General features: G+C 42.1%; 1 protein-coding gene across 9 annotated transcripts in view; it reads left to right on the top strand.

Annotated features, from left to right (window-relative positions):
• Positions 1-27,494, top strand: part of TTC7B (tetratricopeptide repeat domain 7B) — a 222,666-nt gene that overhangs the window by 116,906 nt on the left and 78,266 nt on the right. For all 9 annotated transcript variants that reach the window (XR_006886346.1, XM_046647628.1, XM_046647626.1 and 6 more), the window contains 4 exons: positions 1,383-1,500; positions 3,485-3,542; positions 9,379-9,451; positions 12,219-12,379. Coding sequence is in view for 8 of the 9 variants with exons in the window: in XM_046647628.1 (XP_046503584.1) it covers positions 1,383-1,500; positions 3,485-3,542; positions 9,379-9,451; positions 12,219-12,379 (410 nt within the window). In the remaining variant the exon portion in view is untranslated. The remainder of the gene's footprint in view (positions 1-1,382; positions 1,501-3,484; positions 3,543-9,378; positions 9,452-12,218; positions 12,380-27,494) is intronic.

Raw genomic sequence — 27,494 nt, 5'->3', positions numbered from 1 at the left:
TCTCCTCTTCAAATATTCTTCTTCAAATTTGAACTTGGGAATAGCCCAATTTGTAATAGTTCTATACTTCAAAAATATACCATTTGAAGAGAAAATAGAAAACTCAGCCTAATTGCTGAGATGGTGGTACAGATAATTGCCACATGCAAAGGAGTTTTAATTTCTTTTCTTTAACTTTGTGTCAAGATTAATGATAAGAAGAATTTTCTCCAAAGACCAAGCCACCTTGCTAGGGTTTTTTACCATTATAGTTCTTGCTGCTTGATTTTTTCCATGTACTCTCACCCAGCAGGACAAAAGTAAGCCATGTGAAGAAAGTGTGCTACTTTTGTTAGATTTCACTTGGGAAAACGTAGAAGAAAAAAGGCATTTTGAAAGAGCAGGCTCTCACCTGAAATGCACAGCTGTGAAAGCGATGTGTGGTCTGTTCAGGTTTCAATACTTCGGTGTCGCAAGGAGGGAACAACACAGGCCGGCCCCAGGAGTGGGCGGAGGAGTGGACCAAACCCTTCGCTTTTGAAAATGCCAGTTTCTAGCTATGGCGTTGTTCATTACTGTAACGTATATCTCTCTAACACCTAAAATAAAGCTCTTTTTTTTAAAGATGAGAGTAACACATCTTTTCTGTATATATTTTTTACATTTCTATTATTAAAATTTCCAAACACCACAAAAGTGAAGAGTGTAATGAACTCCCGTCTGCTCTCATCCAGCTTCAATAACATCAACATTGCCATACTTTGAAGGAACAAATCTTATTATTTTTGCCTTGAATGAATTGTGCAAAAGATCTCATTGTGGGTGTAGTTTACAGGTGCATATTTTCTCATTGGAATCTGCTGATGCGAGGTCCACGTGCTGTGTGTTGTAGAATAAATAGATGGAGTTTTGAAATTTTTAACAGCTTGTGGGAAAGAGAATCTGAGCCTAAATGGATTCTTTATGTCATGAAAAACAGGAAAGAACCAAACACAAAACATTTCAAGGACTTTGTTATTTAGATATATGTAATTGTTATACATTTATTATTGATATGTATAAAATTAAACTTCTAAATACCTAGCACAACCTAATTACAGAACCAGTCAGTAAAAAGGAAAAGACGAAAATGGTATAACCCCACCAAATATAAAAGTGACTTTGGAAAAGAAGTCAAAAAAGCAGTAAGAAAAACTTTAAAGCAAAAAGGTAAGGTGGGAATCCTGAGGATTGTTGCAGAGGCTCAGATAAAGGAAACAGAATCACCAGAGTGGAATTGGAAGATCTGAGAGTTATTTTCGCAGTGACTCATCAGAAATCTGCTTTTGGCGGCAGATACTTCTGGGACCTCGTGTTAGAAATTCTGCAGGTTGTTGTTGTTTTTCACTTGTCTGGTTTTTCAGTTGGAAGAGGCTGAGAAGTTTGCCAAAACTGTTGTTGATGCCGGAGAGAAAACGTCAGAGTTCAAGGCCAAAGGCTACTTAGCTCTGGGGCTCACGTACAGTCTGCAGGCCACTGACGGTGAGAGGAGTTCCGCCCTCCGGGGCTGTTGAGCCGCAGGGCTGGGCTGCAGGAGTTTGTCTGTAGGATTCCCACAGTCGCCCTCTGTTGTAGGAGGGTGCGTAAGCTGGGCCATTCTGCTGTGCTGTCCTGTGGGGCCCCGCTGCTGCTGTCTTCCTTGCTTGGACTGGTTGGAGAATGGGAGGGAAGGGATGAGGGCTCTGTGCACTCGGCTGGGCTGTCCTCGTATGAAGGGATGTGGGTCTAAGGCCCAGGAATGTAGAGGAGTTCAGGGCCAGCCACTTCCACGAAGCTTCCCGTGACTGGTCAAGACCTGCCCTCTTCTGTTTGCACGTTTTAACTCACAGATATGTGCACGTGCAATGCAGCCGCTCACCAAATGCTCGTGCAGAGATACACGTTTAGGATGTACTTAGAGGTTTGGTGGACAGGCTTCTGGCTATAAAATCTTAATTGTGTTGTGTATAATTAATGAAGTTTTCAATTATATGTTTGCAGAAAGTGTGAATTGATAAGTTGTTTTTCTGAACTCTTATTTCTTTAACATTTCGTTGTTAAATATAAGACAAATACAAAAAAGTTTTAAGAACAAATGTGTAATTTAATGAAGGAAGATAAGGCAAACATCCTTGTAATCACACTGCACTCGGGAGCTGGAACCTTGCCAGCCACTTGGGGAGCTCTTCATGCGCCCGCTCCCGACCACAGGCCCCTTAAGGGAAAATACAGTCTGACTTTTATAGGACTCACTATCTTTTTCTTTCTTTATAGTTTTGCTCTAGTTTATTTTACAAATTACCTCAAATCCTTCTTTCCTCTGCCCCAAAATGTCAAAGATCCTGGAGAAGTTTTGCATATCAATTGATTTTCAATAATGAAGTTTTTGGTTCATTTTTCATATGCACATGCTATATTGGCAAGACCCAGCACGTTGTTTTAGTTTTAGTAGACTTTCAGTGAAGTGTAAGTTTAATGCCCTTTATTTATCCATATAGATTCTTAGTTCAGACTCTATCCCTAATTAGCTCTGAAACTTGGGGAGAGTCGCTTGACCCTGTTGGCCTCATTGGGTCACCCATGAGGTTCCCTCTAGCTCAGTCACTGTTGTTCTAAGTTAGCCATGGGTTACACCCATGGGTTACAGCCACATCTGGCCCTCTGGGGCAGCCTTCTGTCTTCTCAGTGTGATGTCAGGATGGAATCTGCCATGTTGGATTTTAGATAAGAGTCTCCACCACTTCCAACCAGAAACGGGTTCCTCCAGGACTTTTTCTCTTGTCCCCATAAAAAGTACCTTTTTAGTTACTGTGTCCTCCTTTAGTTCCTAAAGGAGCCATTTCTCACGTGCTCTGTTCAGGGGAAGTGTTGGCTCACAGCAAGATGGCCTCATACTTTCCAGCTGATGTTCTGGCATCGGTGTTGGGTTTATCTGATATATCCCTTGTGTTCACATCAAGGTAGTAAAAGTACTGGCCATTGTCCGGTGTGAATTAAACCAGCCTTTCATGGCAGCAAGCTAGTGCCCTTGGCCCAGGATTGTAGCTTCTCAGTCCTAGAAGGAACCTTGAAGGCCATCCAATCCAACACCATTGGTGCTTAAATCTCTACTATACCATCTCAGCAGAGCCAGTCTTCCCTCAGGAGTTACTTGCCTACACTTGAGAAACCAGATGTGCTCCTCTCTGGAGTTCCCAGCTGGTCTTTTAAAATCAGCCTCCTATGCCTGGGGGCACCAAGGTGACCAGCCAACTCACACTCTCTCCTCGGCCTCCTTCCACAGTTAAGCCCAGCGTGTGCAGGTGCCTCTGATTGGCTTGGGCATCATTTCCAGTCTTCTGCAGTGCCTGGGACAGGGCTGGGCACATAGGCACCCAGAATTTGTTGCCTTTAATCCAGTTGAATGTGTAGTTTTTGTGATGACTTTTGTATTTGTCAAAAACTCCCTGATCTCCCATGCCACTGACTAATTGAACCCTTTTCTTAGCTTCTTTGCGAGGGATGCAGGAGGTCCTACAGAGAAAGGCGCTTCTTGCATTTCAGAGGTGAGTGGGAGTTCATCTTTTCACTTGGCTGTGCATAATGACACCGAAGTATGATAAGTATAAAAAGAAGAGTTATTTATAAAGATTATGTAAACAGTGTTCTTACCCCTGGGAGTCTTTCATCTTGAGCACCGAACATACAGTATCCAAACTTGCTGCCTCATTTGTTGCCGTGTAAATCTGCATTCTTAATCTGTATATCCATTTGGGCACATTTTATTCATTCCTAATAAAGTGATTTCAGCTCTAAGAAGATAGCTGCTTTGTATGTCTAGGGAGATGACTCCTTTTATTAAACAGATTTGTCATCACCTAGAAAAGGGATTATTCTTTTCCAGCTTTTTTTTTTTTCACATGTCAAGCTACAGATTTTCATATTAAGAAATGAAAAAGCCAGATTTTAGGACAGTCTCTGAAATACTATGTTAAGACAGTCAGGCCAGCAAGACCCAGGCCCCTGCACCCGCCATGCTCTGTAACACACGGGGCTTGTCTCCAACATTGTGTCTTTCATGAAATTAGGAGACTGCCTTATAATTAGAGAATGCTTGAGTGTCAGAGTGCTCTTTCACAATCCTTATTTAAGTTGACCCTCACCCCACACCGCTCAGGTAGGCAGGAGAGGTGGTATGTTTAGTGCAGGTAAGGGACTGAGACGCAGGAGTGAGGAGAGTTGCCGGAGTCTCATAGCTATTAAGTCAGGATAGAATCACAGTCTCCTGACTCTGGTCTAGCTTTTCTGGTACCTTCTATGCCACACTGCCCTAATTTTCTTCTTATTGCAGGTATAATAAATCACTAAAATGAGTCGTTGTCTGAAAGTATAGTCCCATGATGTCAAATCTAGAATTGGTATTGGTCCTTTCACCTTAAATTATATCTTAGTTACATTGATTTCTTGGAATTGAGTTAGAACTTAGTTATTTATCTGAAAATTTCCTGAGGACCTCTCAATACCTAATAACCTTTGTGAGGTCTCTTTCTTTAGAACTGGGGTTGCCTACGGATTTGTCACAGGGTACATGTTCCTTTTTTCGTGAAGTCATTATCACTTGGTGTCAGATGAAACTCTTTCATCTCGTTCCTCTGCATTTCCTAGCAGGCTTGCTGATAACTTCTTCACTTTGTCAGTCTCAGACTGGGTAATGACAAAAAGTCCCAGTTGACACCTGCAAACAGATCTCCTGTTTCTGTGCTAAGCTTTTGTTGATGTTCTCCAGCACGGAGTGTGGAAAGCATTTCCATTTCAAATGATTTGGAGGTTTAAATTCTCCAGTCCTAGTTCGTCAAACCCACACATGGATGCCTAAGAAAGCGGTCATTACATCTGTTTCACTTTTCTTAAATCAGCACATCTTACCGGCTCTCTAAAAACAGCCATGGTGGTGGTCTGCCTTGAGCCACCAGAATTCCTAACGTCATCTTATATAACAGCTGTTCCATTGGCCTGAATTCCTTTTTGTTCCTTTTTTGCTTAGGTTTTAATTCAAGAGATTTTAAAAATATTAGTTCATATGGGAATAAAGAGTAATAAAATCCTGCTAACCTATGTGATTATGTTGGGGAAGGCTAATCTAAATTAGTGTTTGTGTGAAATAAAGAATATTTTTCACAGGAATAAAATTATTTTGTTTCAAGTCCACATTAACTTGGACTATTCTAGTGCGTGTAGACTTAACAAAAATCTATAAGGGAAGGATTTTAAATGAATAAGAATGATTTGTATTGCATCTTAAATGTAAGTGGATATCTAAAACCCACTTGGATGAGAAGTATAGTCATGTGCCTCATAATGACGTCTCAGTCTACGATGGACCGCATTTACAATGGTGGTCCCGTAAGATTAGTACCATAGAGCCTAGATGTGCAGTAGGCTGTACCATCCAGGTTTGTGTAAGTTCACTCTATGATGTTCGCACGACAATGAAATTGCCTAATGACATGTTTCTCAGAACATATCCCCATCATTAAGTGACACAGGACTGTACTTTTTTTGCTATGTGTTTTAAATCTTCTCCCTGCAATTCTGTTTATACCATTCTTTGGCAATTTTTGTTTAAAAAGAAAACAGTGTAACTCAAAAAGGAGTGGGGTTGCAGATATAGCATGTGAAAATTAACTCTTAGTTATGACTGGAGCCAGAGTCCAGAAAGATTTGCTCTCCAGCAGGTGCAAAAAGGTGATTTTTGAAGATATCCCACTTGCATGACTGCATCTTAATGTTGAGGCCCTCAGCTGTACCTAACACTCATAAGCTCAGCCCAAGCAACTGAACCAATTCATTTGCCCCGTACAAAAGTATAGTGAAGAAAACATAGTGTTGTCTGCCAAGCTTTCTGAAGATGCTGAATTGATCTGAGTGGCTACCTCGGTGCGCTCTCACCTCCTACAGAGAAAAGCAAGTCTGAAAACAGCTGAGAGTATATTTCAGTGACTTGACCCCTAGCGTGCAGAAATCTGGGCTGCTCCGTGAGGAAGAGGTGGCATGGTGTCACGCGGGTTTGTCGCTCAGCATGGCAGAGGGTACACAGTCTCGCTTTATTTTCCTCTCTCCCTCCTAGCTTGAGTTTCAGTTTGAATGTGGTATGTTTTGTGTGGTTGGAGTGACCAATCATCCAAGTTTGTCAGGAACTGAGCAGTTTCCCAGAATATGGGACTTCTAGTGCTAAAACCAGTAAAATCCTGGGCAAACTAGGACAAGTATGTTTGTAACTAATGGGAGGTTCCTGAGCAATAGATTTAACCAGGTGTGTACATTTTTTTCTTAACTTAATAATATACTAATCCCATGTCCACTATAATCAGTACTGAAAGGGACTTCAAGGAGAATTGGCTAAACAAGGCAGCAGGCTGATAGTGTGAAGAGACCAGGCCTCCAGTGAAGAGAGCTGGCTTTACCTCTTCTGCTGGATGTTCTTGGACAAGATGCTTAATAGTAGATCCTTCACGAGTTGTACTAATTATTGTTACAAAGTATGTGTGTTATGGACCAGGGTCAAAATTGATCGAGCTTCTCTATATTCTTTGTTCAGCTCTAGAGGACGTTGGAACTGGAGTCTACGAGAGCACTGGGGTAGAGCTCAATGCATTCTGAGTGTTAGCCAGGTGGTCTGGGAGGCCCATCTCGTGCTCTCCAGTAGCAGCCTGGCATGTCTCTCTCAGGGCACTCCTCCCACTGCACTGTAATGATCGCTTTGGGTTTCCCCCTCTTCAGGGTTAGGGGGAGCTCCTCAAGGAAGGACACTTGTGTTATTCCTTCAGGCTCCCCAAAGGTTAGCACAGGGCCTGGCATCACAGTAGGTACTGCATAATGTGGATGGATGGATGGATGGATGAGCGGATGGATGAGTGGATAGATAAATAGATAGGCAGCCTCAGTAGGCCAGCAGTCTAATAATTCTTTCTTTCCTTATGGAAGAGAAATTAAATTAATGGACGTAGAGGTGCTTTAACTAGGGAAGCATTTTGTGAGCATGTCTGTGGTGATATTTTTAGGTCTCTGAGTTTCTCTTAGCATCCTCACCAGGTGCTCACTGTATGGGAATGAGGTTTATGGGGCTGCTTTAAATTCATGTGCAGAGTCCAGCGGGCTTGCAGTTTTCAGGATCACCAATGTCCTTCTTCTCAGCTGCGTCGCTTGATGATTTCTGTCGAGCAGGTTTTCTGTGGGCATACCAAAGTGCTTTTGTCACAGGAAGCCTACCTGCTGAAGTTGTTCTGCACAACTGAAGCAAGTTTTCTAGAGCCTACATGAGATCACCACTGTTCACTTTTTCTTGTTTTATTGGGCATTCTCCTTTATCCTTTTTTCATTCATAGGCTAATGTGGTCAGTTTAACTCATTAGCCAAATTATTGAAATAAGATTTTCTAAAAATGTGTATGTTTAAGATGTCCCTCATTAGGAATTTGGCAGTTGGATAGCCATTATTAGCCAAGTTGGCAGTTCTTCAGGTGCTGCCCTAATGCATCTCAGAAATGCCGAGATTTCTAGCACTTCTGGTTTGTTTCTCTCATGGTGCTGTGGCTAGCAGTTAATGATCATTTGATGAGGTCAGGGTGGGGTCTTTGGTCAGAACTATCCTTATTCACACCCTGAAGTCACCAGACCATTGCCAGCTTTTCACTTGGTTGGTGTTGCGTAGAGGCAACCATGATTTGATTCAACTTCGTTTGTGAGAAATCTAAACTGGGCTGAGAAAATTATAGCTCTGAGGAGTTCTTTTTGAGGGTTGTAGAAACCTGGCTTTATTAACTGTGAAAGAAGATGAGATAAAATAAATAATGCTAAATAATTCAAAGTCTCTTTATAATTAATTTTGTATTCATCTTCCCTGAGTAATTGGGAGAGACAGAAACCATGACATTCCAGCCTCACTTTTTATGAACACCAAAGAAAAAAATTCTTTGATGTACAAATTCATGGAAAACCAATAGTTGTAAAAGAATAAAAACTGGGGCATACTGAGTGGGCCTCTGGTAGAAATAAGTCATTTAAAAGGGCAACGCAGTCAAATACTCAGCCTCAGCTTCTGACAGTGAAGTGAAGAGTCTCAAGGCTGTGTCTTGAGGCAAGGTTACTGGTAAAGATTCCCCAGGAACGGGAATTTAGGTGTTTTGTTCTTAAGATTAATAAAAGGACAGAGACACCCTCTTGCTGTCCCCCAGTCCCACACATGAGCTACCACATCTGCCCAAACGTGCCCGGGATTGTTGCACTTCACGTATTTTCCGGATAGAAAACAGCTGGAGGACTTTTTTAGCCCCTCTCCCCACAGCAGGTGGGTGGTTCCATGAAAAGGCCTTAATTCTGTAGAAAGCCGTCCTGGGCGCGTTTGCCACGGGTGAATTCGTAATGATTTGGCTTTCTTTTTTGTCTTGAATTTGTTTTCTGCTGGTGGAAGCTCCTCCTTTAATCACAGAGTGTTGACAGAACAGCCTGAAGGTTTGTTTACTATCTGAGTTCCACCGTTGGTAATCAGTCTGCTCCACAGTGCCTTCTAGAAGGAAGTAAAAGTTTGTTTTTCTCTTCCCACCAGACTGTTAAACACAGAATTATGTCTTGTATATAGTCATTTTGAGTTGCTCAAGGTGAAATGCAATTGACTTTCACATAAAAGCAAGAATGCCCATGTTTGCAATCAAGTAGGAGGCCAGCACAGCCTCTTCCCATCTAGTGTCAAAGGCCAGTTAATAAAACTAAGCCTGGTGTCTGGCCACAGTGTCTTCTTTGTCACAGTTACATGGATTAAATTAGTAAACTGCATGGAACTGAGTAGAAGCTTCAAAAGACTGAGTGAGCATCCTTCTTCTCTGTCTATAGTTCATAGAAAACCAAAACCTCATTTTACAAGCAAAGCCCAGTCTTTGATTTTCATATGGTTTCTCAGAAATCCAGAGATTTGAATGAAGTAGCGTTAAGGCCAAGCCAGAACTTAACCAAAGCAGCCAGCGCCTTGCCAAGTCCACTCGTGGCCTCACTGTGTCCCAGGATGACACGTGGGCCCCTCCTGCTCAGCCCAAGGGAGACGTCCGCTGGGGAGGTCAGACCTCAGGGCCTGTGGATTCTTCACCTCCGAGCTCCTCCTCAAAGGCGAGGATCATTGGCTGCCATTTCAGATGCTAGACAAAACACAGAACCATGCTCATGTGCCGTACCTGTGTACAGTGGTAAGAGGGCAAAGGCGTTACATTTGTTAGTAGACAAAGGAGAGTTCAAATGAAACAATAAATAGTTAAATATGTGGCCTTAGCATAACAATGCAAATGGAAATACTGTTGGATAGGGAAAGTGAAAATGGCCTCTCATGTACTAATAGGCGTAAATACTTTTTCAGGGCCCACAGCCTGTCACCTACAGATCACCAAGCAGCTTTCTACCTGGCTCTGCAGCTTGCCATCTCCAGACAGGTGAGCGTCTCTGATGTTCGCTGAACTTGGCGCACGCTCTGTCCTGATACAGTTCCTTCAGCCCTTCCATTTGAGGTAGCAGCTGATCTTCCTTCATTCGTGAGACTAACCGGGAGCCAGGGACTCTTCTCAGAGCGTGCTGACTCCTCACAGTGAAGACCTGGTGTTTTAGTCAGTTTAAGCATCAGCTGTAAAGACACAGGCGTGCTTTTGGTGATTAAATCCATAAATCTGAAAGGCCCAACCTGGGGTCAGATGCCAACATGGGATGCAGCACATGGCATGTACTGCGAACCCCGGAGTCCTCACAGAGCCTGTTTCCCTTCTAACAGAGCCCGGTGCTGAGCAGCATGGTGGGGATTTAGTCACTGGTGGGGGCCTAGTTGTCATAAGGGTATCGGTGATTGACAGGAAGATGCCAGCAGATGTAGACAAAAGACCAGTTCCTTTAAAATATGTAGAAGATATGAACAATTGCACACAGTGGGCCCTCGAAACAGGAGACTTAACAGTATTCTCCTTGCTGGAGAGGCAAGCTTTGCTCGCCTTCATCTTCCCAATGGCAGCTTCCAGAAGCTGCCTTTGCCATTCACAGACCCTCCTGCCCCTCCCAGCTGTTCTGGAGACTCTGGCTACATGCCTGCCTGCCCACCAGGTGCAAGACACTGGTGGTAACCCCAGCACATTCCTGAGTGCTGACTGGAGGGTGAACCGAAGGTCAGTTCCCCAGACATGCCATTCCCCTGGCAGGCCTGGGCTGCAGGCATGCTTCTTTCTTCCTGGAGGCCTGGGAATGGTGCTGAGAAGTGACTCCCATTGGTGTCCTGGGGACTGAGGAAGCCAAGATACCTCTTCTGTAAAGGTCGTTTCACCCAGCGCTGAACTGATGCAGAGCTGCTGCTGCAACCCCTGTGGGCTGGTGGTTGACCATCTTGTCTCTCTCCTCCACCAGGAACTTCTCTCGCCTGCTCCATGAAGCTTCCTTCCTACAGCAGCCCGCACTTGTCCTTCCTCGTGCTCAACTCTCTTGTTCACTATCTTTCCATTAGATTTCAGGTTCCACGAGGGCAGGAACCCATGTCTGTCATCATCATTGCTTTACCCTGGCAGCTGGAACACTGCCTAGCATGTGTTAGGCACTCAGTAATACTCGTTGAATGAAGGAATCAGCTTTGAATTCCTTCAAGTCAGCTATCCCTTAAGGCCATCATTTTGAACCCTTTATCAGTTTGTTCCTAATTGCTCTGGTCATCCTAATTGCCCTAGTCAGCAAATTGACACCATGGATATACGTGCCTTTCCACCCTCCCCATAATACCAGGCTGAGTGCTGTTCACACAGTAGGTTATCACCCTGAGGAGTGAAAAAGTAGATGGAGCCTTGTGGGTGCAGCAGCAGCCTTGGTGGCACACAGCAAGACAACACCAAACCTCTGGGGAGTGTTTCCCTGCTGACCGAGGGCATGGGGTTGTGGCCCTCTTACCATTAGAGCCAATGCCTTTTGACCAGGAGGAGAGGACGGGAGAGGAGTCGGAAGATCTAGTGCTACTCTCATCTCACTCAATGCCGGATGACCTTGCTCAAGTCATCTCACCTCTCTGGAGTTCATCTTCCTCCCTGGAAGTGAAGGGTTGTGCCAAACGATCTCTCTTCCAGCTGTGATAGCCACGATTCTATGACACAAAAGCAGAAAGCCTCCATAGCCAGCATTTATAACTTAAATCCATCCAAAATGGAATTTCAGTGAGGAAAACTAATAGATTTGGGAAAGACGGAAGTCGTGGCTTCCTCCTAAGGAGTGAGGTTATTGAGGGTCTGGGAAGAAGCAGGATTGCTGAGAAGAGGTCCAGCACAGGGAGAGGAACTGGAGGGAGGACAGGGAAGAGTCCCTGGGGCAGTCGTGTAAGAAAGCTTCAGTCTCCAGCACTGTTTGGAAATCCAGCTTCAGGTTCTAATTTGCCCTAGTCCTTGTGAAACCTGCATGGAATCTCAGGTGTTCAAATATCTATTATGCATGCATTTTACCCACCCCTGTGCTTGAGGATTTTGAACAGTCTTCAACAGCTGTTGCATTTTAGAGGTTAAGGTTGTATCTGGTCCTACCTGAATTTGGATACATCTGCTTTGTATGTGGCATTGCAATTTGTTTCTTGGATGGAGTTATTTCGGGTTCTCGTTTGGAAAGGTGTGGGAGTTTTGTTTGTTTGTTTGTTTGCATATTTCCTTGATCTCTAGTGGAGAGCCAGGACAAAGGAACTGGAAAAGAATCACAGGTGTCTGATCACTTGGGAAGCTCTCTTTAAGGTTTGGTAACTTATTAAGCACTGTAATTTCAGTAATACCTTAAAAAATGAGAACAGTTCCGCTAAGGCAGTTTAATTCCACTAAAAACTTCTGGCAATTTGTTTGTGTCTCCGTGTAGAGTGAAATTATCTTGGGCATAATCGAAAGTAGATCAGTTTTATGGAAAAAGAGAATTTGTTTATTTAGGGAGAAATGAAAGATTTGGTGTTGGCAGTCATATAGAGGAACAGAGTCTCTCCTATCACTTCATCGGTCATATTATCGCCTGGAAAGAGCATCTGTTTTCACCTTTCTGGTTGGTATCCTGGGGCTGTCCTAAAGATGGCTTCATATCTGAATGTGGCACAAGGCGAAACAACTCCTGATATGTCCAGAGAATCAGTTATGGAAATTGTGGCTTCATATGTGTGTGTGTGTGTGTGTGTGTGTATTTAAAATTCTTTTTGGTTTTGTTTAAAACCAGATACCAGAGGCTCTGGGGTACGTCCGCCAAGCTCTTCAACTTCAAGGCGATGATGCCAACTCCCTGCACCTCCTGGCCCTCTTGCTGTCAGCACAGAAGCATTACCACGATGCTCTGAATATCATTGACATGGCCCTGAGTGAATATCCAGAAAATTTTATGTAAGTGATCCTGGGCTGTGGTTTCCCCTTACTCAAAAGCCATTAAATTTACTTCTCCCCCTTCCTTCTCTCCAATCTGTCTAATTTAAGTCCTTCATGGGTAAATAGTACAAAATTCCCTTCCCTTTTATTTTTTCATGATATTTAGAAACAAACGTAGTCTGTTGGGTCAACCTTGTTAAGTTAAACTACTTTATCCATTCTCTCCCAGTGTGTACCCTTGGGGCACACAAGATGATTTTAGATGGATTGCAGATGAACATTTTTATTTTAATGGGTATACATTTTTTAAGTGTACATTAGAAAAAATATAACTGCGTTTCAAAGTGTGATCTCATGGAAATTATTGCTCGAAGGGAAACTAAGAATTTCCTAAATGAATTGTTTTAAAGTCAATTTAAAGGAAAAAATTAAGTAAATACAGATATACGTGCTATGGCAGAAGCTTTATTGAACAAACTCCAGTGACTGAAATTTGGGAAACATTGTTTTCTAGCTTGTCTGTCCCGCCTTACCAGGGGCTTCGGCTAATTCCAGGTGACTGTTATATTTTAGGCAACTTTGATCAAGATACCTGACCTCTTTGTGCCTTGGTTTTATTCTCTGGGAAATGGAATTCCTTAAATCAATCAATCCATATTTGTACGTAACCTAAGAATTGTCGTTATAAACTGCCACATGTTTGAATTATCTACTTATCTTCACATCTTTGCCCCGAATCCCTGATCCAGGCCTGTTGGTTAGGCTTTGTTGAGAAGGACATTGCCTTTTGGGCCACTCAGTTCCCATTTTATCCTCAGTGAAGTAGCTTAGTAACCAGTACACAGAGGCCAGAAACTGTAAACACTCCTGCACGCTGGCAGGTTAATTGTCTGAGTGGCGGGGTCAGTAATGGGGCGGGGGAGAAAGGAAGGAATGTAGCTGGTGGCCCGGCTGGCTCTTCACTTTCAGAAATAAGTGCCATCGCAAATTCTAAGTGGATCAGCTTTGGCTTTATTTCTCTGCCTCATCACCTCACTGTGTTTTTAATCAGTGCATTTCAGCAGCTCTCCTTGGAAAATTGGTTCACACATTTCCATTACAAACATTTCTTTGTCTTCAATTGAAAAGGGCACTTCTCTTCTCCCCATCGAGAAAATTCTCATTATAATCCAGGAACCCTCTGACTAGAGATTTCTTTTGTAGGCTCAGCTATTTATGCAGAGTGAATTAAAGAGCTGTGCTGCAGTGGTTTACTTGTTGCAGATCTCAAACTTGCTCTTTTGCACAGCGAGTGTATTTCTGGGTTTATCCAAAGCTAGTTAGCCGATGGAACCTTAAAGTGGTTAAAGCACTTTAAAAAATACTCCATCCTTTACCCGTCCATCAGTACAGTACAGCCCGATGCAAGTGAATTCTGTTTCTCTCATCAATATGTATAAAGCGCGTTCCTTTCTCTCACCTCCCAACACCTTCATTAGACGTTAGACTCCAGCATGTGGCTCCTGCAGAGACAGCCTAAGGTGTCATCCGAGAGGAGGCTTATTAAACTAATGGCCACCCCACACAGTAAGCAGTAAACAGTGGTGGCTAATATGGTAATGCCTCCAAGTGACAGCAGCTGACAGCCTTTTCAAGTAGTGTAAGTAAGGAACAGCAGTAGAGATATTTGAGGAATGCAAGCCTGTTATTTTAATGTTAAGCTGTAAGCTCAAAAAAGCAAAGCATATGGCAGCAGGTCTGAGAGCAGCCGATGACTTGTTTGCTTTTTAAATATTTGTATTTCTTCCTTTGTGATGGGAAACTTCTTCCCAAGAATACTTTATTAAAAGTTGGGGCCAGATGTTATCGGTGGATCCCATGGTCTCTTCCCCAACCTGGGTAAAACCTTTTCACACCAACCTAAACAAAACAATGTGGGCACTTGTCCCAACTGCCGGGTAGTTTTATCTGTTTGTTCATGACAAGCTTGTCACAAACTGTAGTCCAGCCCAGTGCAGTCCAGTCCAGCAGAACTGTAGACTCTCAGAGGCCTGGAATGCCTCGTGTTTCTTGTGTCCCACCAGCCGTAGCTCCCACAGAGTGAATATGAAGTCAGTGTTTGATCAGTACCTGCTAGATGAAGGTGACAGCCCACCCCACTGTTAGGGTCAGGCCTGTCCAGCTGTGAGACAGTTAAACTGTTGAATAGAGAATTGATTTAGCTAGGCTCTTAGCCTGATGCAGAGAATTACAGAATTTTTTGGTCCCTGTTAAGTTTATTCAAGGTGCTTAAACACCAACTTTTATCATTTCATGGCGACAGTAGGATAGGTAATATTTGAGAGACCAGCTGTCCCTCTAAGGGCCTTCAGCTGTCTCAGCGAGTGCATTTAAGACATTTGTGCACGGTGATCACCCGATAATTGGGACGAGTGCATGTTATTATTACTACGGCACTTTCAAATATGATATTTTAGAATCCTTTAAAATTGTTGTTATTAGAGTAGAAGTAGAAGAATATTTATTAAATGTATTTAAAATAATAATACAACTAACATATGTACACCCACTTCCTGCGTGACCCTCTCTATCCTCTCCCCTTGCCCCTGAATTCTATGTTGAGCATTCTCTTGTGTTTCTATACTGTTACTGAACCAGGTTCGTTTCGCCTGCCCCACAATTATGCCAATCACCGAGACAATGAGTTCGCAAAGAGAAAGGGTTTAATTATCAGGCAGCCAAGTGAGGAGACGGGAGGACCAATCTCAAATCCACCTCCTCGAAAAACGAGGATTAGGGATATTTATGGGATTAGGGGCCGGATGGTCTGAAGTGTGAGAATAGAAGATTGGAGGTAAGAAGTAAGGTAATTGATGATCTGCGCAAGCGTAGTCAAGCTTCATGGCTCTCCATAGGATGCATATCCACAAAGTGGCGGTGTTACCATGATCTGAGGGTGGAGTTTTTAGTTCCGTGACATCAGGAGGTCGTGCAGTCTAGTTGGTGAGTTGGTGGTTTTAGCCGCCTGAACTGGACAAGGAGTCGACTCTCAGTTGCTGAAAAACTCAAGCCCCGTTACCACGGTGACCCAGGCATCAGAGATGTTGTCTATAGGGTGGGTTTTAGTAATGCATTCTCTAACTACTTTTGCAAACAGACAACCAACTGAGTGTGGTTAAAACAAGTTGGCCCCCGTTTTCAATACCATGTATGTTTGTACACCTAATAATAAAAATTTCTAATTTTGCATGTTTAAAAATTTTTAATGGAATATACTGACTATATCCTTATACTACTTGCTTTCATTGCTTAATATTATGTACCTGAGGTTCATCTTATTGCATACAGCAACAACTTATTCATTTACACTGAGGAATAGTACTTTATTATATAAATTTACCAAGATTTATTTTTCCAGTCTAGTGTAAACGGATATGTGGTTTGTTTTCAGTTTTGGGCTACTATGAACAATGCTGCTGTAAATATTCTTGTATGGATTTCCTGGTGCACATGTGCAAGCATACCTCCAGGTGTACACCTACAAGTGAAATTGTTGGGTCATAGGATATGTGTATCTTCAGTTTTACCAAATAAGTCCAAACTGCTTCCAAAGTGCTTGTGCTGGTTTACCCACCAGCAGTGCCCGAGAGCCCAGATGGCTCCGTACACCAACACTCAGTGTGGTCAGACTTATTTTTGGCGATATGGTTGCTGGTTAATGGTATCACATTGCGAGTTTAACTTGCGTGTCCTTTGTTCTTAATGAGATTGAAGACCTTTTTATTTGTTTATTGGTCATTTAGCTTTTCTCTTTTGTGAAGCACTTGTAGAAATCTTTCCTCTTTTCTAATTGGGTTGACTTGTTCATACTCATTTGTAAGATTTCTTTTTAAATTATGGTTTCAAGTCCTTTTGGTTTTTCTATGTGTTATAAAAATCTGTAATCTGTGTCTTGTCTTTGCCTTCTCTTAACAATGTCTTTTGATGAGCAGAAGTTCTTATTTTTAAAGTAGTTGAATTTATCAGTCATTTCTTTTATGGATAGTACTTTCTATGTCTAGTTTAAGAGAACTTTTCCTTCTCCAAGATCATGAAGATAGTCTCCTGAATTATCTTGTATAAGCTCTCTTGTTACTTTTCACACGTAGCTCTGAGAGTCCATCTGGAACTGACTGTTTTATGTCTGTATGGTGTGAGGGATCAAATGTAATGTTTTCCCATATGGATATCCAATTGTCCTAACATCATGTATTGAAAAGATTCCTTTCTGTTTCTCCACAGTCCCACTTAAGTCTTAAATCAAATGTTCGGGGGGGGGGGGGGGGACAGAGGACTGTGTCTGAGCCTTCTATCTGGTTCTGTTGGTCAGTGTGTCCTTCTCTGTGTGAATGCCACTGTTTCTTCCCTGTTACAACTTTGTTATATGTGAGTAGGTCAGTCCCTTTAGCTTGCTCTTCAGGAGTGTCCTGGCGATTCTCAGCCCTTTAAGCTTTCATAAAAATTTTCAAATCAGTTTGTTAAGTTCCGCAAAAAAAAAATCTGTTGGAATTACATTTGATCTAATAGCTCAGTTTGGGAAGAATTATGTATTTATGACAGTGGGTTTCCAATCCATGGCCATTATAGCTCGCTATTTAGGCCTTTTAAAAATATTTTTTAATGAAGTTTTACAATTTTCTTCATAAATATTTTGCCCATTTTTTACTAGATTTATTTCTAGTTACCTGAAAAAATTTCCATGCTTTTGTGTACAGTATACGTATGCAGTATTTTTTTTAAAATCAAATTTGCTATGTACTTGTTACTAGTGTATAGAAAGGCAGCTGGGTTTTGTATATTCTTCTTGACCCAACAACCCAGCCGAACCCTTATTAACTCTAACAATTTATATGTAGATTACTTTGGGATTTCTATATAGACAATGACTTTTATCTGAAATAATTAAAATTTAGTTTCTTTTTCTCTGATCCTTCTACTTTTTACAAGTTGCCGTACTGTATTAGTTAGGACCTTCAGTGAAATTGAATAAAATTCTTTCAATGTTTGACCATTAAAACGTTTGTTACAGTTTTGTTTACAGATACTGTTTAAGAGGTTAAGAAAATTTCCTCCTTCCTGGTTTGCTAAGAGTTGTTCTGTTTTTTAAATCGTGAATTGATATTGGTTTTATCAAAATGCTTTTTCTGTATTTATTGAGATGATTATATGATTTTACTCCTTTAATCTGTGAATGTTATATTAATTGGTATTTTTAAATGTTAAATTAACCTTGCATTCCTGGATAAGCCCAACTCGATCATGACATATTAGCTTGTTCATGGGTTCGGTTTACTAACGTTTTTAAGAACATTCACATTTATGTTCATGTATGAAGTAGCTTGTAATTTTCCTTTCTCCTTATATCTTTGTCTGGTTTTGGCATCAGGGTTAGGCCAGCCTCATAAAATGAGTTGGAGTAGTTCTTTTTTGTGTGTTTTGGAACCATTTGTGTAAGATTGGAATTATTTGTTCCTAGAATAATAAGTTTGGGTAGAATTTGCCTGTAAAACCATATGGGCTGGTCTTGATTTTCTGTGGAAAGACTCCTGATGCTGTTTTTTTTTTCAATGATTATAGGATATTCAGATTTTCTACTTCTTATTTTTATTAAACTGTGTATAACATATAAGCTATAATATGTAATATGTATATTTTAAGGATTTATCCGTTTCATCTAAATGTTAAATTTTATTGGCATAAGGTTGTTTATAATGTGTTTTATCTGTTTATTGTCATACAGCCTCTGTGGTTAAGTCTTTTTCATTCCTAATATTGTTTAATGTGCCTTCTTTTTTTTTCTTGAATACTCTTCCCAGAAATTTGTCTGTTACATTGATCTTTTCAAAGAACCAACTTTTTCATGGTCTCAACTATATGCTTACTTTCTCTTCCACGTATTTCTGTTCTTATTTCTATTATTTCCTGTCTTCTTTCTTTTCAGTTTGTTCTGTTTTGTTTTATTTGGTTTTCCTTCTTAATCTTTTAAGTTGGATATTTAGTTCACTAATTTTTGTCTTCTTTTCTGACATAAGCATTTAAGACTAAAAATTTCCAACTAAGTACTGCTTTAGTGGTAAACTACAAATTTCAATAAGTGAAATTTTTGTTATTGTTTAGTTCTAAATATTTTTAAATTTCCATTGTTCTTTTTTGACTCAGTTGTTTTGGAAACTTATTACATAATTGTCAAATATATGGAGTTTTTTTTACTTATCTTTTGGTAATGGGCTTTTAATAACTTCATGGAATTTTGTTCAGAGACTATAATCTATATAAATTTGAAATTTTTTGAGACTTTTCTTATGGCTCAGCATAAAGTCACTTCTTGTAAATATTCCATGTGTGCTTGAAAAGAATGTTTTCTGCATTTGGGGGTAAATTTTTCTATTTTTTTTAGATTAAGCTATTAATGATATTCAGATCTTCTTTATTCTTACTGATGTTTTTTGTTTACTTAATTATCAATTAGTGAGCAGATGCATGTTGAAATCTACCTGTAGGATTGTAGTTGTCCTGTTTCACCACATGTTAGAGCAATTTTTGCTGTATAGTTTAAAGCTATGCTGTTAGGTGCATATAAATTTAGAATTGCTATGTCTTCCTGGTAAATTCAACCGTTTATCATTATGTAATGTCACATAATTCATTTTGCCTCAAAGTCTGCTTTATATGCTATACACATACGTCCATATGCATATATTCACACATATGTGCACATATATACACACATACAAATATATGTGTGTGTATACATGTGCTTGGAACGTCTTTTTCCATCCTCTCTGAACTTTCTATATTGTTATGTTTTAGATGTACTCTTGTGCTCGTTATATATAGCTGACTTTTTTTTTTAACTCAAGATGACAGTCTTATCTGCAACATCTAGTTCATTTCCATTTATTGTAAATACTGATATATTTGTGTTAGTGTCTCCCACCTAACTTGTGCTTTCTATTTGTCCTGCTCTTTTTTCATCTCTCATCCTCTCCTTTCCTACCTTCTTTTAGATTACATTTTTATTACATATTTTTCCTTTACTAATTTAGAGAAAGAAACATTCCATTTTGGTGGTGGTTGTTTAGTGATAACCCTAGAAATTTCAGTGAGGGTCTCTTGCTGGCAAACTTTCTCCGTTTGTATCTAAAAATATATTTGGCTTTGCTCTCCAAAGAGATTCTTCAAGCTGGATATATAATTCTAGGCTCACAGTTCCTCACAGCACACGTGATCTTGCTCCTTTTGTAGGAGTTGAGAAGCCAACTGTTTAACTTCAGCTCATTTGAATGTCATCTGTCCTTTCTCTCTGGCTGCTCTCATTGCCATTGTTGCTGATGCTTTACGTTTTCATTCTGATACAGCTAAGAGTGGATCCTGCTTGGGAGTCATTGGACTTTTTAAACTGTGGGTTGGTATTGTTGGCATTGTGTATCATTTCTAGAAAATTCTCAGCCATTATTTCTTCAAATACTTCTTCTCTTATTGAGAGCATATAATTGGATCTCGCTTTTAATTTAGTCTGATAATTTCTGCCTTTTGTCTCAAGCATTTGGTCCATTCACATTTAATATAATTAGTGATACGGTTGGATTTATGTCTGCCATTTCTATATATGTCTTGTGTTTTTTGTTGCTCCTATACTACCTTCTTTTTCTGTTGAAAAAATTGCTTTTTTTAAATCCTTCAACTAGTAAATAGTTGAAGTTTCAACCAAACGATGAAAAATTAGTATTTTCTGATTATGTATTAAATGTCTCCAACACATTGTTTTCCCTAAAATAAAATTTAACAAAGTTTATATTGAACAGTGTTCATGAATTCCGATAGATTGACTATCTATTGTACTTGGTACGAGAGCCTTGATCTTTCTTTTTCTGAAATATAACTTTGCGAAAATTTCCTAATTGATTAAAACATTTTACTTAGTAATTTTCCTCATCGGCCCAGAAAGGTAGAAGGAGGTGCCAGGTGATATTTGGAAAGGTTCTTTCTCCTAAAGATGAGGCGGATGTCTGTCAGTGGCGCTTTGATTGGACCCTCACAGACTTTGTGTTTCTGCCATGGAGACTCATTTTTAGATAAAATATGGGGATGAGAACTGACAGTTTGTTACTTTTTTCTCTGGAAGATTTTTCAGATAGTATCATACTTATGGTAGCATTTGAGAACTTTAGTGTAACTAAAATGCGTTATTCTAACTCAGCAAGCCTTACAATGGGCTTAGTTTCTTGCCCTGAGACGAATTATGGTTGTGCAACTTTCCTAATTATAGATTTTTAATTGACTTGAATTTTACTCTTTCCTATTTAAATGGAATCCTTACTTGTGTGCTTTCAGAGAGGTCATCATATCAACAACACACTTAAGAAGCCATCAAATGTTACCACAAAGCACAAGACAGTAATTTTTGAAACATCTCAAGGATACAATAGAAGTGGGATCATTATGGTGTTTGGACAACTCTTTTAAGTGTGTTTTCTGATGCATAACTTTGATGCATCAGTCACCTGACTGCAAGACCACAAGCTCCTCTGCAGTATTCTCCTTCTCTGTGTGTGCTCTTCTGCTCTCGTACATGTGAAAGCAGACTTCGTCAGACAATCACATTTCTTTTTACACCAGTGGGAACTAACTGTCTGGAAAGAAGTGAACATATGTAAGCTTCCTTCATTCATTCACCCATTCATTCACTCATTTAGCAAAAATAACCACTGGCATTTATACACTGCTTTATGGCAGGCAACTCTTGTCAGCACGTCACACATTTAAAGTAATTTAATCATCATGAGAACCATCAAAGGGAGGTAGTATTATCATCCCCATTTTACAGATCAGGAAACTGAGGCACAAAGAGGTTAAGTAATTTGTCCAAGATTATGCACCTAGTAAGTGGCAGAGACATGATTTGAACCCAGGCAGTCTGACCTTGACATCTGTGTGCTCTTAACCACTGCCTTCAAAGCATTGAGTTCCTACCACATTCCAGTTGCCATGCTAGGTGTAGGGATGCTGCCACAAACAAGAGAAAGACAGTCTGTGCTTAGAGCTAACAATCCAGATGAGCAGGACTTTGATGCTATCTTCCCTGTTAATCTCATCAATAAACTAGAAAACATGATAAGGATCATTCTTTTCTCCATTAGAGTACATATCTGGTTTTAAAAAAAATCATTACTTGGCAAGTAAGACTATGTCTCTTTCTTACTCTGTCTCTCACACACACACACTCTCAGAGAAACTCAATTTAAGTTGAAATGTCATATTGAGTAATGTTTTCATGTAGTGATTACTGAGAGGCCAGATGTTATGGGCTGTTTTTAGGCCTGAGCTGAGCGATGGAGTAATGAACATGCTGGTGAAATTTGCATTTGATAGAAAGTTGGGCCCACAAGGAAAGAGGGTGTTCATCTCATTAAATTAGAGTAATGATCCATGGATACCTGCAGGATGTCTGGGATGGAGGGAGGAAGGCAATGTCGGCAACCCAGGGTTGCCCGTCCCTCGGATACAATTGAGGAGGGGATCTTTGGGCAAAGGAGAGTGGCTGGCAGCCTGAAAGATACCACAGATCAAAGTGGAGCAGATTCAGTGGTGTGGTAGCTTATTTAAAATTAACTCTCTGCAACAAAAAAACAACCTGAATAAAAAATGGGCAGAGGACTTGAATGGACGTTTCTCCAAAGTAGATAGTCAAATGGCCAATAAGCACGTGAAAATGTTCTTAGCATCACTAAATCGTTAGGGATGGTTAAGACCACAGTGAGATACCACTTCATACCATTAAGACGGCTCTTAAAATAAACAAACAGGAAGTAGCAAGTGTTGGTGAGGATGTGGAGAAACTAGAAATCATAGCGACAGTTCTATGATTTTGAGTAGCCTACAGCGGCAGTTGCCAAGGGCTGGGGGAGGAGGGAATGAGGAATTATCGTTTAATGGGTACAGAGTTTCAGTTTTGCAAGAAGAAAGTTCTGGAGATGGATGGTGACAATTGTTACCAACAATGTGAATGCAATTAATACCACTGAACTGTCCACTTAAAAATGGTAAATTTTGTGTTATGTATATTTTACCACAGGTTTTTTAAAAATCAACTTTCCAACCTCTCTTTAGTGACTTGTGTGGGCAGAGGAAGGTTTCCAGCACTCCTGGGAGGTTGAGATTAGATGGCTGGGGCCCGTATGCCCCTGGATTCTCTCTGTGGCTCTGGATCATGAAGCCACTGTTCCCCTGGGAGGTACTTGCTAAGGCAAGGACTCGCTCCCCACCACACCAGCCGTCTCTGTGATCTTTCTGTGAGGCGATGGGGCTGTGGTGTTGCCTTCAGTAATGTAGATGCTTGTCAAGAGAGACAGAATCCTCAAAAGGCAATGAAAAATGCCTCAGAAACTGAAAATTGGGTTTATGAGGCCAGAGTAGAAGAACTGGAAAAGAGAAAATGGAAGAGAACTTCCTTGAAGCCAGATTGGTTCATGAGAAGATCCTCCTTCCTCCAGGGCTTGGAGCAGCTTGTCCTCACGTCGGGAGTTGTGCTAGCCCAAACGCCTCTCCCCATTTCCACTTGACCAACACTAGGCTTGCATGGGGCTGTTTGTCCCTCAATTAAAAGTCCTCACAGGAGTAGCCTGCTTCTTTTCCAGAGAGTTCCCCCTTTTCTGGTTATTTCTGAGTATGCTGGAGAGAAAGTCTTCAGGGCATGCCGATCTCCTTGTCAGCCAGGGAAGGGAGCTCCTCAGAAGAGGCCAGGCTGGGGCAGCCACACCAAACCCATCCATCCTCGAGGTGGCATGCAGAAGGTTTATTTATTCTGGTGCTTTTCTTTGCAAGATCTCAAGTCCTCCTAGATATCTCATTCAACAATTCAAAGTATGGAGTATCAGCTTCAGACTTCACGCAGGTGCTTCCTGGAAACTTCTGGATCCCCAGCACCTAACCCAGTGCTTGTCGTGCCGTGAATATTCGTACATGTTTGTGCAGTGAGTAGTTGAAACTAATGACCCTGCTGAATAGCCTGGTGGCCTTAGTTCACAGCCCAAGCGTGTCCACCTGTGTTTCTTCTATGGTCCATTTTGGTTTTGACTCTGCCAAGTTTCACTCTATGATAAAATGATGGTCTTCTTACTGCAAATGGGTCATATAAAGCACCTGCTAGTTACCCAGCCAACTGTGAAACAAATCGAACGGTCCAAATACAGTTGAACATCAGCTCATTTGTGACGGTCTTTTGCATTTTAAGGTAATGAAAGTTTACTATTTGAGAACAAAACAAAACAAAAACACCTGAGAGCAAAGAAGAGAGAGAACAGAAGCTCCAAATTAACCCCATAAGTATTCTTGTGGAAATCCTGCACTGAAAACAGTGGGGATCCATGATCCACCTACAGATGATCAGATTCACTGCCCTTTGAACCCCTCCCCCAGTTAATGGTTAGAGAGCCCACTTCCTGCCAAGTGTGTGCCAGGCTCAGGAGAGCCAAGGCCAGGGAAAGCACCGTCCCTGCCCTTGCCTGGCTCCCAGCACAATGTGGAGGAGAAGTACTTTGGAGTGTGCTGAGTGCCCCAGGAGAAACAAAGATCCCCACTGCGGCCCGCACCAGCGCACCGTCAGGGAGCAGGGCTCCCTGTTAAAGCCCCAGCCATAGACAAAGGTCCTCCCTTTGGTGTCCCTTGGCACTGCTGAAACAAGCCAAGCAAAACAAAACAAAACCCTTCACAACGGACTAAGTGTGAACCCGCAGGAGGTAAAGACGGAGAACGTGGGAAATGTAAGCCAGGCCAGGGTTCACAGGAGCAGGTTTCTGGTGCAAAGACTCATGGTCCCATTTGGCATCCAGATGATTCCAGAGAGATGTGTTGTCCACCTCTGGTCCCAAAGAGCTGGTTCAGCTTCCCAGCACCCTGCCGAGTTTTTTCCTTTCTGGCTCCCTTCCTGACTTTGAGTGGAGGGAGTCATTTCCATATTAAAGGACTTGATGGGTTCCTTTGAGTCCGTGTCACATCTGGCCTGGGCCCTTTCCCTTCTAGGTCAAGGTGACTGTAGGATTCTCATTCTTTTGACATCTGCCGTTGTCCACTGAAATGGGCCCAGATGTCTTATTTCTCCCCTTGTGCTGCTATCCTCAGACTGGGGAATATGCGGAAATCAGGGCCATGGGAACTGAGTCAGAAATAAAGACTGGGAGCCCTCCAGAGAGAGGTCTTTCGGGGAGGCGGCAGGTCAATTCATTTGCTTTCAGTTCACCCCCTCCACGACTTTAGAAATGACAATGGCTTTGTGGTTCAGAGAGAAGAGATTATTTGTTTTGAGAGCCTGAATAGTTTGATGGAAAGACTTGCTTCCAAATATTTCCTGTTCACACGTTTACTTACCGGATGGCTCACTGTGCTGAAGGCACTTGCTCACCAACCCGCTTACAAACCAGAGGGCAGGTCCTCCACCTCCTGTTTACTTTGCACCCCACATCCCCTAGCCCCACCCGCTCAGAGAGCACCCAGGAAACTGTACTGACTGTGTGGATTCTCTGTTGCTTTGTGGACCGCACTGCATGAAATGGCTCCTTTCGTAAGAATGTCAGACTCGGGCATTAGCGGAGGTCTTTGCAATGCAGGCAGTGTGATTCCAGAGGTGTTTTTAGGTCAAGCTGTCCAGATCCTTTCCGGCTTAGGTGCTGGCTCCAGGGAGCTAATAGGAGTTGAGATCAATGGCTGAATCAGGAGTGAAAAATAAGCCAAACTGGGGTTTCTTGAGGTGATTTATTCTAGCTGAATATGTCAGTTGTTTGTTTGTTCTAAAAATACCGCTAGAAGGATGGGGGAGTAGTCCAGATTGTTGACACTTTGACTGAAATGAGAAGCAAAATGTAACTGATATGGGATCTAGCAGGAGTTCCTGCCTGTTATGAAGAGGAGGCGGGATTAGGAAAGTAAGAGGCCCAGGCGAATCCAGAGACGGCCATGGACTGTGCGTAGCACCCGCCACTCACGAGCAGCCTCCCAACTGAGGATGAGAGGCTGCTAAGTTCTGCAAAGGAAGATGTCTGTTCCTGATACTTTCTTTTGCTTAATGAGCATAGTGTCAATTTTCCCAGGAAGCAGCAGATCTGGGATCCTGGGCTGGGAAAACGCTCACCGTGACAGCAAGGCCAGCTTGGGAGAAATGCCGAATGACCTCGCCAGACATGCTGGCATATTGTTCAGCGTCTTCTTCTCGAGCAACCATAGGCCTTAAAAGTGGTCAGATTTCTAGAACTTCCCTAGTGGTTAAAAACTCCCAGACAGAAGTTTGCCAGCGAGCCACGTGGGTCCGTTACTTGACAGGGCGTCATCCCCTAGAGAAGATGCTCTTAGAAGAGCCGTGCTCTTCAAACCCTCCTCTCGTGCTTTGTTAGCAAACTGACCAGGAGTCAGCGTGTGTTTCGGGTTCTGTAAAGGAAACCAGGTACTCAGATTTGATCCCTGAAAAGCTGGTAGTCTAGGGGTTTCCATCTGGAAGGCTGGAAGCTGACATCTGCTAGCAGAGTTCCCTTAGGTCAGCACACATTTCAAAAATGCTTAGACTTGATTACCTTTAGGCTAGGCAGGCACGACTCCACACGCTCCCTGGCATCTTGAGCCTGGCTCCTATTCACTGGTCTGGTTCTGGGAGACATTTGAGTTTTCGATCCCTGAGGAGGACACCCAGCGGCACTGGGTGGGTACTCGGTACTCTGCAGTCTCAGGAGAGGCCCTTTACGTGGGTGACAGTGTGAGTGGTGCACTGGGGTTGGTAACTGACCCTCACCAGAGACACCCCGGGAGGACCTGGACAAGGGTATAGCACAGCCATCAAGAAGCCATCCAGGGACTCCTCCGGAAGGAGGGGAGGCAGTCTCTTCAAGACCACAGGTGGGAGTGCCCTTCGTTTGTGAGCTTAATGTAAGTGGTTGATCAGAATTCCCGCTGAATTTAACAACAAAATACTCCAAAAATTCTTATAGGAATGAAATAAACAGAGGTAGAATTTCCTAAGTGTATGGGCTATGGAAACTCTTTTTCTTGTAGGTCTTTAGAAAAAAAAAAAATCAGACCATTAAAGGTTAGGATGGAGAGTTAAGAACTAGAGAGGTGCTTTGCACGCAGGTCACCTGGGAATCCTCTTACAGGAAGATTCTGATCCATTGGGTCCAGAGTGGGTGGATATTCTGCATTTCTCACAAGCTCGCAGGGGACGCTGAGACTGCCTGCCCCAGACTACGCTGAGTAGCAAAACATTATAGGACCTCTCAAGGCCTGTTCCATCTTTGGATTAATTGGAAGAACCTGTATTTTTTCTAATGTGCTGATGAACAGCATGTCAATACAGCAATTAGGTAAACTAGATGATCAAAGAAATTATGTTTCCTGTGTAACAGTTGGGTAGATATATCATTGATTCTGGTGATGTTTATTGGACATTCACCATTAGTGAGACCCCAAGCAGTATTTGTTATCTCATGGGAGCGGTCACATGAACCAGTTCCACACCTCCCGTTCCTTCCAGCTGTGATCAGAGCAGCTTCTGGGAGGTTTTGAGGTCTCTACTCTGAGGCCTGCACAACCGTAAACCCAGCGTCATTGGCTCACCAGACGGTGATGGGGCCCTGTTGAACTGCTGCAGGCCAGACAGCTCCCAGGCCAGTCACAGTATTGATTTTCAGCGACAGTGACTCAGCCCAGGATCAGAGGCTGCTTTTTGCAGCAAATACCACCTTCTGGGATTGGACTGCTTTGGAAACTCAGCCAGCAGAACTCCAAGGCTCCAAGACCAGCACACAGTAGGCCATCAGGAATGTTGGTAACAGTGTATTGAGATGGATTGCCTTCATGAAAGCAGTCCCTCATTCCCCTCTGAGGGGTTGGTTAGATGGATCGGATGGTTAGATGGCCCTTCTCCCTGAACAGCGATGGGCTGCACACACAGGCTCGATCCTTTCAGACTTTGTTCCCAGCTGACTCATCTGGCTTCAAATTTCTATCTCTCCTCTCCTAGTCACCACATGCTTTTGGCACATCTCTTTTGATTTATCTTACCATTCTGATCTGTGGCTGCCAAATCATCTTCTCAATTTAAAATTTTATTTCAACATACTTGCCCCCCCCC

Source organism: Equus quagga, chromosome 20 (assembly GCF_021613505.1).
Source record: "Equus quagga isolate Etosha38 chromosome 20, UCLA_HA_Equagga_1.0, whole genome shotgun sequence".
Taxonomy (NCBI): Eukaryota; Metazoa; Chordata; class Mammalia; order Perissodactyla; family Equidae; genus Equus; species Equus quagga.
This window is presented reverse-complemented; position numbering and strand designations above follow the sequence as displayed.